General features: G+C 35.2%; 1 protein-coding gene across 1 annotated transcript; it reads left to right on the top strand.

Moving 5' to 3' along the window:
• Positions 1-4063: 4063 nt before the first annotated feature.
• LOC149198224 (uncharacterized) lies at positions 4064-5285 on the top strand. Its single transcript, XM_089404092.1, has one exon. The coding sequence runs from the start codon at positions 4381-4383 to the stop codon at positions 4990-4992; it is 612 nt and encodes a 203-aa protein (XP_089260218.1). The 5' UTR covers positions 4064-4380; the 3' UTR covers positions 4993-5285.
• The last annotated feature ends 11170 nt before the right edge of the window (positions 5286-16455 follow it).

Genomic DNA, 16455 nt, shown 5'->3' with positions numbered 1-16455 from the left:
TTTAGCTACCAAACATCATTGGATGATACACCAGCTAGATGTGAAAGCTGCATTCTTGAATGGGGAATTAAAAAAGAAGTGTATTTAATGCAACCTGAAGGGTTTGCTATACAAGGGGAGGAACATTTAATCTATAGATTGAGGAAAGCACTGTATGGAATAAAACAGGTACCTAGGTCATGGTATGATAAAATTGATTCATTTTTCCTACAGCATAGTTATAAAAGGAGCAAGAATAACCCTAATCTGTATATTGTGTTTGATAAAGAGGGGAAAATTGTTTTGATTTCTTTATATGTAGATGATCTTATCATTACAGGAAATGTTGATGAACTCATTAAAGAAATCAAAGAGCAGATGTCACAGGTTTTTGAGATGAAAGACCTTGGAGAGTTACACTATTGTTTGGGTCTTGAAGTCTGGAGGGATTCTGGCCAGACTTTTCTGTCTCAAGGAAAGTATGTTAGGAGCTTATTGAAAAAGTTCAGAATGGATCAGTGTAAAGTTGCCTCAGTGCCTTTACAGCAAAACACCAAAAATTAGAATAATGATGGTTCTAAGGAGGTCGATGCAACACTGTATAGACAGTTGGTTGGGAGTCTAATTTACTTGACTACAACTAGGCTAGATTTGGCTTTTGCAGTCAGTGTATTGAGCCAATTCATGTCAAAGCCTATTGAGAATCATTGGGTTGCAGCGCAAGGCGTGTTAAGTTATCTTCAAGGAACCTTAGAATTTGGTATTAAATATACTGATTCGTTTGAGGTGAGATTGACAGGTTTTTCAAATTCAGATTGGGTTGGAAATCTTGATGATAGGCGATCCATAACAGGTCATACATTCAACATTGGGTTCGAAGTCATTGCATGGAGCAACAAGAAGCAGAACATTATATCCTTGTCTTTAGCATAAGCAAAGTATCAAGCAAAGTGTGCAGCAACATGTGAGGCAGTTTGGTTGAGGAGACTTCTCCATGATGCTGGAGAAGAACAAAAAGATGCAAAAATTATCATATGTGATAACCAGAGCTCAATCAAACTTACAAATAATCCAGTGTTTCATAAAAACACAAAGCATATTGATACACAGTTTCACTTTGTTAGGGAGAAGGTTTAGTCAAAGGAAATCCATATTGAATATTGTAATACTTGTGACAATGCTGCAAATATTTTTACCAAGCCTCTTGGAAGAATTAAATTTGAGTTATTTAGGGAGATGTTAGGAGTACTAGTGAACCCTTTCTCCATTAAGGGGGAGTGTTGAAATTAATGGAGAATGTATTCTTGGAGAGAGTCCGTTCATTAGTTATGTGTGAGCCTTAGATTAGGATTTAGTTCCTACATTTTAGGAGGTTGTTCTAACTCTCCTATTTGCTTGTAAACTATATATTCTTGATGCTTAATGAGAAAGGTGTAGAGTGTTCTTCCAGAGGCAGTCTCTAAGTGAAGCTCCTCACCTGTGAGCTGCTCAGTTTGATGAATATATATTTTGTCTTGCATTTTTAACAATTGGGGATGATGGGACAGAGCCTCAACTGTTACCCCACTTAATCAAGGGGGGAGGCATGATTGTACCACCTTCCATATGTCTGATCTATTAATCACATATTCATTGCAATGACGATGGGTTAAACATCACATGTAATGTAAGTTGTGTGATCCACGAGATAATTCAATGAAGATTCTCGACTCATTCGTGTATGGGTTTATGGTAATAGCATGTATCATTCAACCACTAATTCAAGTGAATTTCCCCATATGCGAGTTCACCGGAGTCTCCAATCTTAGTTGAGAACCTTTCCCTCTTAGTGTTATTATCTCTTTACCATTCTGGGGGGCAAGTCTAGGTTCTCTAGATTTGGCATCCCTTGGAGTGATTTAAAATCTACATCTCTACAAATCATCTAGTTTCTATATACATGGAAGCTTTTCTTAGTGGTTGATGATCCTTTAATTGGGGGGGGGGTGGAATTGAACCTCTGATGCTCATAGGTGATGCTTGACATAGGCTCAATGAATAACTTTTAACCCTCTCACAGTTTGATGGCCCTCATCAGGTATGTCCATCCCCTACTTGTGGCTCTTGTACACAATATTTGTGTTCTGACTCAAACAATGCATTTTGATTTAGCATTTCCCTTTGATTTCAATATTTCTCTTGGTGCATCTTGGAATCTCGCTCTTGGCTATACTCTCCTACTTTGTCATATCTCAACCCCTTTCTTGTCTCCTCACTAGCCTTCTTTCTTAGTTGTTCCCTCACGTCACTCCCTCACTCACTCACCACTTTTTTTCGTCCTCCTTGTGCTCTCCCCCATGCCATGTGAAAGGGCTTAGAGCCATAAGGGTTCCTATAGTCGAATTGAAGAGAGCACTCGTGCTTGGCTTTGAGCCCACAATGTTGATAAAGGCTCTCATTCTCGAACCCCTAAGCCCATCCAACATGAGATAAACCAAGTAGATACTGAAGTGCAAGTTGATAAACACAAAGTAACAGATGTTGAAGTCTTAGCTTCCGTGGTTGAATGGTTGCCCGACTTGGGCCACAATCGGGGGTGTCAAAACCAATATTTGTGCACCATTGAATTGTATTGGAACATCAGATCCCTTCTAAGCATGTTCCTCCTGGAACACAATGAGGCTAAGAGGGAGATTGTGATGTAGTTATGTGAGATTCGATCGGAGCACTAGAATATAGCTCTGGAGCATAGAGATATGTTGCTCAGATTGGTCGGGATTAAGGCACTCTTGCTCAAAGGAAAAGGGCTAGCCTCACCGAGAACCTCTGTTGAAATTATAGATGTCTCGACATCCTCTTGAGCCACCTTCATGGCTTTCTGTGTTAGTCTTTTGTATGATTTTTTTCTCTATAGTGTTATTTATTTATGTGCATGTTGCTTTTAATAAACTACCTTTATTTTTTAGTTATTTAGATATTATGAGATTGAAAGACAATAGATAAATAAATGTTCTCATTTTGTAAAATTTTAGACAAAAACTCTATTCTTGATTTGGTTTCCTTGGTAGTAGACTAACGCAAAAACGATAACCAAATAATATTTTCTTGAACTAACAAAAACAACTTCTTTCATATATATATATATATATAATTTTTTAAAAATAATAGTACATTAAAATTTTTTAATATTTTTAATTATTTACTCTATTCAATTACCAGATTAAGATTTTAAAATTATATATAGACCTTTTATATATTCTAAATACACCAAGTTAACCAGCAACAACGTGAGTGAATTATGTTTTAAAATGGATAATAAAATAAAAACTCATAGTGTATGGGTGGTGTTCATAAAGTTCATTCACTGAAGCGTCTAGAAATATTCATAAAGATCATTCGCCGAAGTCATTTCCAACACGCAATTCAATATTTGTTTAGGAGGGGGTCTTTCCAAAGTTGCAGGAACACATTCACGGCAACTTGTATACAATTCACAAAATCAAATTGGAAGTATTGAATTGTGTGTTTTTTGGGTTGTTAATGTGAATGTAAGCAGGTGGGACTAATCTCAAGTTGGATAAATTGCGATTTGTGGATATTTAAATAGATAAATTTATTTAGATATTGCGTTTTGTATGGTAAAATTAATTTGTATTTATAGTTTGATTGTGTTTATGGAATTTCGAATTAATTATCTTATACAATTTTAGTAAAAAAAGAAATATTTTTAAGATAATTTTTGTAAATATTAAAATTAATTTCAATTTAAATTCAATAAAATCATATATATATATATATATAATTTTAATAATAATTATAAATAATATTGATTTTTAAAAAATTTATCATATTTTTTGGGTTTAAATTAAAAATAACGCGTTAATAATCAGAATAAAAAACTATTTGTGTTTCATCCATTTACAGCGTGCCACGTCATTCATTTACGGAGTGCGGAACTCGAGTCCACGTCATATATTTACAGCTTGCTGAAACCCATTACAGCTGCCACGTCATTCATTTACAGCGTGCGGAACTCGAGTCCGGTTCCCACCCAAGGAATACTCTAGACTCTTGAGTTGGAAGTTGGAACCTACACACCTGCTACCTCATTCATCACAGCGTGTGGGAGTCGTGCCCGCTCCAACTGGATCTCCCCCTCATAAACACGCGGACGATGTTTCGTCGTTTCTTCTCTCACCGTCATCTAACGCGACACCTGAGCTGTTGCCACTCATCACATTCACATCTTATGAAAGCGATCTGTTCCTCCTTTATAAATGCCTTTGCCCCCTCATCCCTCCATACACTTATGCTCCCTTTCCCTCCCCATTGCTAAACAGACGGACAGTGTAAAATTTCCCTGCACTCCCTTTACCTCCCGATCGCTACACACAGACAAACAGAGAAGTAATAATATTGAGGATGGGCACTTACATTTCTTGCCCTCTGAACACTGTTCCTTCCACCACTGTGAAAATCATCCATTGGAATGGCAGCATTCAGGACTTTCAGAGGCGGATAAAGGCCGCAGAGCTGATGCTAGACAATCCTCAGCACTTTGTATGTCACGCCAACGGCTTGCAGATTGGGCGTACCGTTAATCCTCTCACGGCAGACGAAGAACTGGATTTGGGGCATCTCTATTTTCTTCTGCCCATGCCCAAACTGCACTCGGTACTCTCTGGGACAGACATGGCCTCCCTAGCATTGAAGGCCAATTCCGCCATGAAACCTGCGAACAGGCGGAGCTCCGGCGCCAAAATACTCCCCCTCCTTGATGATTTCAACCGTCCCCTTCCGCCAGGATTGAAAAATGATGTATTCTTATTGGAGGGAAAAGAAATTATTGGGGCGCAGAAGGAGCAGATTGCCGTGACGACGCTGAATTTGGAAGACTATCCAGAGCTGTCAGCAGAGCTTGCGCAGCTGAGATTGAAGGCAGGCAAATCGTGGAAACCAAAGTTGGAGACCATTGACGAATTCCGGCCAAAGCTTCGGGATCTTTTGCAGACGAATGTTGAGGAGTTGTGGTAGCGTGGATGTTCCTGTTTAATAAACAGAATTAGTGATCATATTGAATGTGATGTTCCTGTACATTGATCTCCCAAAACACAAATATCCTTCCACCGTAGACATCCTTTGGAATTATGAGTTGTGTACCAAGAGAATCTTTACCCCTCTCAAAATATTCCAAATCCTGTCAAACCTTTACCCGTTTAAACCTGTCAAATCTATGATGAGGCTGTTCAATTACATAGAGTCTCTTGACTGCAACTTGTATTTATTTGAGATTAAGCATTCATTGATCCCTTCATTATTATTATTATTGCCAAATTGCAGACAACCTCTTCTGCTCATGGACTGTAACTTGTATTTATTTGCGATTAAGCATTCACTGATTCTTTCATTATTCTTATCGTACATGTATATTTCCTCTTCTTTTGATATGCATTGTCATTGGTGCAATGGTAATGGTTCCGCATTTTTCTCGGGACACTGCTTATGGTTATCTTGGATTTCTCGGGACACTGCTTATGGTTATCTTGGATGTGATCGTTTATGCTTATCACATTCTAATCAGCTTTTTCGAATACTCTATTTTAGTTTTTCATTAATTATTTAATTTTAAGTAAAAATGTAGAAATATTGTTACACTGGTTGGAATTACACAATTTATATCCAAGAAAAAAATAAAAATTATCTATCTATATATTATATTGTAAATTTATTATATATATTATATTTTAAATTTATTATAAATATAGTTTTGAATAATAAAATGTTATTTAATTTAAAAATAAAAAAACATCTGGATTTATTTTAATTTTGTGGATAGAATATATATATATATATTTTTTTTAGTTAAGACTAACCTAAGTACGCACGGAGATTTGAACCGGTGACCTATCGCAAAGAGTGCCTTAACAGCGCACCCATTCACCGTCAATTCAAAACCCCCTTGGCTTTGTGGATAAAATATATTATATTTCATTTAAAAAATAATTAAATTAATTTTTATTTTTTAATTATATATTCTTAAATATTTAAAAAAATTGCATAGAAATTGGGTTATTAAAAGGTTTTTTAAATTGCCAAATTGCAGACAACCTCTTCTGTTCATGGACTGTAACTTGTATTTATTTGCGATTAAGCAGTCACTGATTATTTCATTATTCTTATCGTACATGTATATTTCCTCTTCTTTTGATATGCAGTGTCATTGGTGCAATGGTAATGGTTCCGCATTTTTCTCGGGCCAATGCTTGTGGTTATCTTGGATGTGATCGTTTATGCTTATCACATTCTAATCACCTTTTTCGAATACTTTATTTTAGTTTTTCATTAATTATTTAATTTTAAGTAAAAATGTAGAAAAATTGTTACACTGGTTGGAATTACACAATTTATATGTCAGAAAAAAATAAAAATAATCTATCTATATATTATATTGTAAATTTATTATATATATTATATTTTAAATTATATTGTAAATTTATTATATATATTATATTTTAAATTTATTATAAATATAGTTTTGAATAATAAAATGTTATTTAATTTAAAAATATAAAACACCTGGATTTATTTTAATTTTGCGGATAGAATATATTATATTTCATTTTAAAAAAATAATTAAATTAATTTTTTATTTTTTAATTATATATTCTTAAATATTTAAAAAAATTGTATAGAAATTTGGGTTATTAAAAGGTTTTTTAATATGCAAATTGCTCTAACGAAAATTGCATAGGTAAATTATAGAAACTCCTCATTAAGGGAGTTTTTGCTTATCTTATCAAGAAAGAGAAACAGGAAACAGAAGTGGGGAGGTTTCTCATACATTTCTTGAGGAGAGACAAAAAAATAAGATTAAAGGTGAAAAATATAAAACAAAGCATTAATCATAAACACTAAAAAATAAGAATAAGATTAAAGGTGAAAAATATAAAACAAAGTATTAATCATAAACACCCTTAAAAGTGAAAAATATAAAACAAAGTATTAATCATAAACACCCAAATGTTTCCATTTGATACATTGTAAAGAAACATTTATAAATAGCTATCTGGTTTTAAGAAAGAAGTGATAAATTTGTAAATCCAAAAATTTAGCCAGACATTATTTCCAAAAAAAAAAGAAAATATTTATGAGAATAATCCAAAAAATAAATTGTGATTCATGGCCTTTTATGTAAATAGCAAAAATTATTTAGGGATTGCATTTCGTTTATGCAAGGCCATATGAATGTGTATTTATGGCTAGATTTGTATTTACCGCTCGATTTGTGTTAATGGAATTTTGAATAAGTGGTTTTTTTTTTTTATCACATTGGTTGGTCCCAAATTAATCTATGTTTTATACCAAATATTGAATTGAATGTGAATTAGTGGTAAAATTATATTATTTTAAAGGAATTTTCAAATTGAATTAATTTATGTTTTATGGGAAATATTGAATTGAATGTGAATAATTTGTAAAGTTATATTGTTTTAAAGAATTTTTAAATTTAATTAAATTTCACACAATTTTAATTAGAGTATTTTATTTTCTCAGTAGAAAAAATCATCTTTTCATTAATGAATGAATGAAAGAGGTTACATGCAATAGAGTTTTAATAGCTTCAATTACAACCATATACACAGTAGAACAAAAACTTGAAGATGACATGAACGATGGAGAGTCTTTCATTCGAGTCCTGTAAGGTCTCATTCACATGCTCGAACATTACATTTAAAAAACTTTCAGACATAGGGGAGATAGAGAACAATGTCCATAAAAAACAAATAAGAAGAGTCGACAAGCAACAATAACAAAAAAAGGGAGCTTACAGAGACACAAAGGGGTCATCAAGAGGGAACGAAGGAGCCTGAATAGGTGGCCCTACATAGTTCTAGGCAATAAAAAAAAGCAGGCCAGGTGGGGCAAAGACACCATGTTTGGAGAGTAGACTTGCTTGGGAATTTTGTAACCGAAAGATGTGACTGAAAGATACTGAGGAGAAACTTGTCATCAATGAAGAAAAGTGCTCCAACCAGTGGACTAATGAACGCATTGAAAGAGAAATTTCTCCTTAAGCCTAGTCGATGACCACCTTTGAGTCACCGGCAATGTGGATCTCATCCAAGGCTAACCAAGAAGCACATCGTAAGACTCCCCATAAGGCCAAGATCTCTGCTCTCATATTGGTACCTCTAACCTTAGACTAATAGAAGTGGTAAGCAAATGGTGGATTGAGGAGAATGATGGTGTCACATCCACACAAGCCACCCACCTATGCGCCATCAAAGAAACCAATGAGATGAATGTAGTCAAGTTGTTTGAAAGACCAGTTTTTCCTATTGTCAGATGATTTCCTAAGGCCGATTTCCATAAAATATATCACAATCTTGAGAGTTGTTGCTCTCAGATCTTATACAAAGCTCTCAAAATTTTTAACTAGAGCATTTTATTATAAGACAAATTATTCTTCTATCCAATATTAAAGTTAACCTCAATTTATATGAAAGAACAGAAATACTATTTCTCAAAAAAAAAAAAATCACATTTAAATTTCAAAGATAATTAAAATTTTAATAACAAATTAGAAAGATATTTGAGTTTCTACTCCATCTAATTAAACATAAAGAATGGATTTTTTTATTTCTATCTAATTAAACATAAAAAATGGATTTTTTATTTCTAACAAAATTATATTTTAGTGTACAAATATATAAATTTACAGTAATAAATATTTATATAGATTTTCTGAAAAAATAAATTATATATATATATATATATATATATATATATAAATAAAATTAAAATAAATTAGAAATAATTTTAAAGATAATTATAAATGATATTGGTTTTAAGTTGCAATTCAATTAACATCATCACAATGACATGACATGAAGTAGTGTAAATTAAAAGATTCAAAGCTCAAACTTGTTGAATTAACTTAATTAATTTAGAGGAGAACAAGTTATAAGCTTTAAAAATAAAGTGATAACAATATAAATCGACCCATGTCATATGAGTACTAGAACAAACCCGTCTAATATAAATATTAAACAACCCTAGTTATCTATTCCGCTAATTATAAAAATAAATAAATTGTAAATGATATTGATTTCCCGACACAGATATATATAGCAATGATGAGTAATTATAATGCAACACGTTAACAATCTAAAATTAAAAATATTGGTACTTCACGTGAGTAAAAAAAATCTAAAATTAAAAATATTTGTACTTCACAATAGTAAAAATCATGTGCCAAACAAAAATCTTGTAGGAACCAAACAAATGAAGCACTTCAAGTATCGTTTTCCGAGAGAATCTTTACCCCTTGAAAAGAGAATCCACATCCTTTGGAATTATGAATTGTGTACCAAGAGAATCTTTACCCCTTCAAAAGATTCAAAATCCTGTCAAACCTTTACCCGTTTAAACAGATTAGCCCCCCTGCCAAATGTGTGAAGAGGCTGTCGAATTACAGTCTTTTGACTACAACTTGTATTTATTTTGGATTACGCATTCATTGATTCTTTCATTATTGTTATTATTATATATGAGGCTGTTAAATTGCCAAATTGCAGGCAGCCTCTTCTGTTCATGGATTCTCACTTGTATTTATTTGCTCTGCTCTGCGCTGCAGTGTCCTTGGTGCAATCGTAATGGTTCCGCATTGTTTTTGGACAATGGGTACGGTTATCTTAATTGCTGATCGTTTATGCTTATTACAATCTAATTAGTTTTTTTGAATACTTTACTTTACTTTTTTATTAATTATTTAAAATTTGAAGTCAAAATTTAGAGAAAAACGTTATACTGGTTGGAATTATTTTATTTTTTGCTAAAGCAAGAGACGGTCTTTCTATTATCTTAGGAAAAAAAATGATTTAAACAGGTTACATCAAACGCACGGAGGTGCAGACTCCCACAAAGGGAGAGAGAAAATACTCAAAGTACTCAAACAACCCTCCAAAAAACAAACAGAAACAATGACAAGGCAGCCCTGGAACCAAAAGCGGGCAAGTGGAATCAAAGTCCGCTACCTGAACCCACCATTGATTTGACTCCTAACAAACTAGCAGTCAAAAATCAACCCACGCAGAGGCGAAGCTGCACGATCAACACTGGACGTCGATCTCTTCATTTTGATCCAACGGCTGGTGTCCATATCGCGCAACTTAAAAGCCCGCTGATTACCGCGCGATGAAGGTGGTTTGCTTTTCCGTTCCTCCACCACGTGGTGCTTCCTGAGTGGAATTGCTGGCTTTTCATAAAAACCGCCTTTGGTTTGGATGGCGCCCAATGAAGGTGGTAAACCATTAGTGGTTTTATCCTTTCGGGCCCACCAACTGGCCCGCCAAATGTTCATCGTTGATCTGCCTCCTTCGGATCTGATGGCCACAGAACCAATTGGACCGCACATCCGCTCGCTGCTTACCCAACAATGTAGGCGGTTACCACTGTTCATCCTCTTCCTCGCACCACTAGCTGAATGACATCGCTTGTCATGCAAGGACATCTCGAGCAGTGTTTGCCCCCGATAATTTCTTCCTATGGCCTTCCCCGCATTGCACGAGGAAGACATAACCGGAAGGGTGACCTCCTGCCTGGCATGCATTATGAGTGGAGCTGGCGTACATGTAATCCCTTCTCTTGTGCGCAGAAATCTATTGTCTCAATATCTACCTTTGTTTCTAGAAGCACCCTCAGAGAACCAACTATGCCTTTCCTCTGATAAACTGCCTGAGGTGAATTTATTCATCGTTGACATGAAGTAAGATTCTGATATTGTTGTCTGTCACTGAGGGCCCAGGAAGAGCATTCCTCCTTCATCCTGCCATCCATTACCTCCTCCCACCTGCAGCGTAAGTCGATATGCATGTTCCAAACTCCCTCATTGGTAAGCCAATCCGCCACTTTGTTGGCTTCCCTGTGAACATGCACCAACCTAAGAGTTCTCAGAACTCTTAGGTGTGATTGGATTCTTTGGTAGACTTGCAGAAGTCACCAGTGTCCTGAGATTTTCTCAGGTGCAGCACCAGCGTTTATCCTCTTCACCGAATTAATGACTAATTCCGAGTCGGCCTCTATGATGACATTGTGAATGTTGTACTTGAGCAGTATTTCCAAGCACAATTCCATCACCATGAGCTCAGCCATCTTGTTGGTTGATTTTCCTAGATAACTGTAGAGGATGACCTGTATGTTTCCTTCCTCATCCCTCATGACCCCTCCATAACCTGCTTCTCCCGGATTTCCTTTTGAAGCCCCATCGATGTTAAATTTTAAAAAACCATGAGAAGGGGGTTACCAGAAAGCCTTATCTGTTGATTTCTTCTTGTTGATCTGCTTAGAACACTGAGGGAGACGAACCTTGAGCTCTAACTTTTCCAGGATTCTGGCCTCTCTTTGTCCAATGGGTTTTTCGGTATCAACACCTCCCAGGATATGAACAGTCACTTTGAGTTGCTTAAGGATTAGCTTTAGGATGTTGCTTACCAAGCTCGCCTTTTCCTTGAAAATCTTGTTGTTATGCTCCTTCCAAACGTTTCAGATTAAGAACCCTGGGGTCAACTCCCAAGGACTGGTTGGAATTATTCATTATACAATTCATATGTAATAAAAATAAAATAAAATGGGGTCAGCTCCCAAGGATTGGTTGGAATTATTCATTATACAATTTATATGTAATAAAAATAAAATAAAATAAAATATTGAACCTATTTATATATTATATTTTAGATCATTATATATTAAAAATATAATTTTAATAATAAAATGTTATTTCATTTAAAAAAATTCAAGTAGTTATATTTATTTTATTTTTGTTAATGAAATATATTTAAAATTTATATATTTGGTTTCATTTTGAAAAGAAAAATTAATTAAATTTATTTAATATTTATATATTTTTTATTTAGTTTTTATTTTTTCAATCATATATTTTTTGTTTAATAATATCTTTTTAGAAAATGACATAGAAATTTAGGTTATTGAAGGGATTTTCGATGGGCAGATTTTGCTTCGCTATGAAAAATTACATTAACTTTTCAAGGGAGTCCTCGACCCATAAGTATGTAGTTAGTTTGAGCGTTGGGATCAGGGAATGTGACAAATCAAGTTGTTCAATCTTATCCATAAAAGAGAGACAAGTAGTTGCTTTGCATTTACGAATTGGGTAAAAATATACACGCTAGTCAATGATGTATAGTCTGGGTGATTGGGAGAGTTTAATGATAATCTCCTCACCCAGGTGCCAGTCACAATGACATGACTATGTTGAATAATCTTGAAAAAGGTTCTCTGTACGATTATGTCGGAGCTTCTTCAATATTGGAAAAAAATATAAAATAAAATAAAAAATAAATAAATATACAGACGCTCCAACTATTTGTGGGGGCAAATTTCGGAAAAGGGTGTGTACTGAAATCCCACGACCGCTTCTTTTCTTGGAAACGAAGGCTTATGTCGAGCTATTTGTGGTTCACATTATGCAATTGTTAAAAAATACAAATAAAATAAAATAAAATAAAAAATAAAAAAATAAATATACACACGCTCCAACTATTTGTGGGGGAAATTTTTAGAGAAGGGCGTGTAACGGAATCCCACGACCGCTTCTTTTCTTGGAAACGAAGGTTTATGTCGAGCTATCTGTGGTTCACATTCTGCAATTGTTAACAACATCGCGTAGGAAACTTGGTATGCCATTTGCATCAAACCTCATGTCTTTGAACAACCTCTCCCCCATCGACTTCGTGCCTATTGTGGCTCCCTGTGCACCGCATGCAAGTGCCCTCAAGCTCTCAAATGCACTGATGCAAGCCCAATTCTGAGCCTTCTTTACCCATAGTCTTAGTCACTCTATAAGGCACTTCCTTTCACCCCATTTATAGTTGCCCTCCAGGATAATAAATCTCTTTAATAAATAATACAATGGGAGGAATCAAAATGGGTTTATTTCATAAACATACGCCCTAATATTAATTATAAATCGACCCTGGTTACCTATCTTCCAGCGCTTCCTATACAACTTGGTTTTTCCCTTAAGCCAAGGGCCTTTTTATTTCTTGCGCTCATCCAACCCTTTCCTTTGTTTAAATAGCCCCCCAGAGCCAAGTTCCTTTCAGTAACACTAGGCCAAAAAAATTCCTTCATATATGTGTGTGTGTTCACTAGACTAGAACTCAAATGTCGCGGGTCTCTTTTTAATTGCGCTCTTCAAACTTCCGAGGTTGTAGGCTTCCAGCGTAACCCACTTATTGTCACTCCGTCACTACTTCTAACTACTTCCACTTGTCTACAAGTATGGCACCTCCAGATAATCCACCTATGCACCTGTCGTCCCCACATGATAATGCGCGACTCTCAATTAAATCAACTCTCGGGCTTTGACAGCTCAAGGCAACGATAATTTTCCTGCTAATTGCTGCCGCACTCTTCTATTAATTATCGGATCCCTGGTGCCTGAAAATCTTTAAAAACAACGATTTGAAAACCTTACGGGCTTCCGACCTTCCAACAAAACGCTATTAATTATGTCTCCCAGCTCTATCAAGTCTCATCTCCCAATGTTGTTAATTAATAGACTTTTGTTGAGACTCAAAATGCTTAATTGTTGTGCCTATTCGTTAGTCCTTCTGCTTGTCTTGCAAGTCTTGGCTCAGGGTCTTCTATGTGGCAGTGCTTCCACTACTCCCTTTGATCCTTCAGTTTCACCTCTACCTTGATTCTATTCCTTTTGGCTCCTCCATGATTTTAGTTAACTCATGATCATTGATAATACAATTGATCAATGATCAACAATCTCACTCCTTCCATTATGAAAAGGGTTCTTGCTTCTATTATAATGAATCCTTCGACCCTTTGTAATCTAAATACCTATCTTTTTGCTTCTTCAAGAAATTTGTACTCTTCTCAACCTCCTTGACTCTAAAATTGGGTGTAGACCTCACTTACTCACAACAAGATTCCTCTTCGCCTCCTCTATATTATTCTAAAATTGGGTGTAGACCTCACTTACTCACAACAAGATTCCTCTTCGCCTCCTCTATATTATTCTGATGCGCATTCTCAAACACTTCCACTCTTGAGCCTTAACACTACAAAAAAAACAATAACTATGCATATATAACAGGTTGGAAATAAATGAACGATGACTCACATTCTGGGTTCATAGATTCGAAACAAAGTTCCTCATCTATCTTTCAATATGTAAAAAAATTACAACAGACCTCTCCTGTTAAGCCAAATTTACATTTAATGGCCCTAATTTGGGCCTTGGCCACACTTGACTTACTCAACTCTCTTGACCCACACTCGTCTCTTTTTTTTTTCTCCTTTATGTCCTATTCAAATTACATATGTATCAAAAAAGGTCCATAACTAAATTCTTACTCATAGCCACTATTCCCTCACCTAAACTAGATCCTCTAGATCCATATTTTTCTCAAAAGATCTAACTAATCCCCAAATCCCTCTAATTCTCTCAATATTCATGAGACATCTCCCAAAGAATAGATCTGATTAGAATTGTATTTCTAAATATATATTTTTCTAGAACTCTCTAAAAACATAGGAAATACAATAATTAAATAATGACATTCAATAATGTAATTACAATAGTTACATTAAATCTAGTAGTGTGAGGCACCTTCCTTCATAGATGCAATAAAATTTACACAACATATGACTCCATTCTAAAACAATAAACACTCACTACTAACAAATATAAATCACCACCATTGTAACTCGATGAATGATCAAATGAACAGCCACACTTATAGAGAACAAGACAAACGACAAGAGAAACCACTGAAACAAGAGGAAAAACATTGAATGAACAACGCCACATCATGATGTCCAACAATCGATCCACTATCTGCAAACCAAAAAAAAAGACCAACAATATAGTGACCTTTGCAAATGAGATATCAGGTACAGGAACCAGGATTTCGTATTCTTGTTCTTAAATCCTGGCATAAATGTGATTTCTTCAAAAAACAAATGTCTACAACTTTCTCACTGCATATCTAGATTCCTTTCTTTAGTTGGTTGCAACAACTTTGATATCTAATGATTGAGATTGGAGATTTTGAGTAGATTTTCACTTGGTTACTCACAAATACATCGAGCCTCTACTTACTATACATCCCAGTAACCGTTGCCTTCTCTTATAGATCCATGCATGAAAGCATCAATTTGTCACCCACTGCAACAACTTCTGACACGACCTCCAGATATTCTGACTCGGTCTCCAGATCTTTGGGTCGAATGATAGTGATGACAGGAAGGATGTTGCGCTAGAAGCCGCCTAGAAGTGCTCGATCCTCAAGAAACCGCGTGCAATGCAACGTATCCAAGTTCAAGATAGGAAACAAGGTGATTTGAACCCATAACCCATCGAAGGGTGAAGAGGTGGGATGCTTTTTTTTGGGCAGATGCCCTTGTAACTTTCACAGAAGAAGAAGGATAGAGAAGGTGATGGATTGTTTCCGGGAAATCGAGAATAGTGGAGTGGCCTTCCTTTTTGGGTGAATCATTGATGCTTCTAGCCAATCTCCTATCCAGATGCTCGATCTAAAATAATGCTCCGCTCTTTTATGCATTTTTCCCATATCTTCTATCAGAGGTGCAAATACAACTCAGAAGCTTACTTATTTCATTACCAAACATCAATATTTATACATAGGTTGAGCCACAGATTGAATAATAACTCCGTCGACTGAAATTTATTTCCTACTGACTCCTGCCGACTATCCATCTACCGTCGAATAATGAAGAGCGATCGGCACTGTCGTGATTAATATCCTAACACCTCCCCTTAATCACAACCTACATGTTACCTTGCCTACTGGTCTAAGTCTCAACCGGGCTTACAACACAATTGATATTTTCTACAACACACAACTTACTTCTACACATTTCAAATATAGCCTTTCCAAGAGGCTTGGCGAATATGTCAGCCACATTTTCATTTCTATTACAATATGATAAGTCAATTTCTTTTGATTGCACCTTTTCTCTTACAGAATGATGTTGTGTGTCAATGTGTTTTGTCCTTGCATGATATATAGGATTTTTTCCAATTTGATAGTGCTTTGATTGTCACATCTGATTACTGTAGGTGCTTGTTGTGTTTCTCCAACATCTTCAATTATCATTCTAAGCCATATTTCTTCATAGGTATCACTGCATAATGCTTTATAATCAACTTTAGTGGATGACAAGGAAACAATTGGTTATTTCTTACTGCTCAATATTATTGGCCCCGAAATGATATTGAACACGTATCCAGTAGTATATTTCCTATCATCTGGATTTCCAGCCCAGTCAGAATCAGAATAACTTGTCAACTCAACATCAAATTCATTAGTATACATAATACCAAAATTAAGTGTTCCTTTCATATATCGAAGGAATTTATTTGTTTCTTTCCAATGGCTTTCACAAGGCTTAGACATGAACTGACTAAGTATGGTGACAGATATGCTCTATCCGACC

The sequence above is a fragment of the Pinus tabuliformis genome, chromosome 2_2 (genome assembly GCF_031772625.1).
Source record: "Pinus tabuliformis cultivar Carrire ecotype Pingquan chromosome 2_2, CPIR1, whole genome shotgun sequence".
NCBI classification, from domain to species: Eukaryota; Viridiplantae; Streptophyta; class Pinopsida; order Pinales; family Pinaceae; genus Pinus; species Pinus tabuliformis.
The sequence above is the reverse complement of the archived record's forward strand: the minus strand, read 5'-3'. Positions and strand labels throughout refer to the sequence as shown.

Excerpts from the sequence above, each read along its gene's own strand:
- LOC149198224 (XM_089404092.1), top strand. The coding sequence starts at position 4,381 with ATGGGCACTTACATTTCTTGCCCTCTGAACACTGTTCCTTCCACCACT.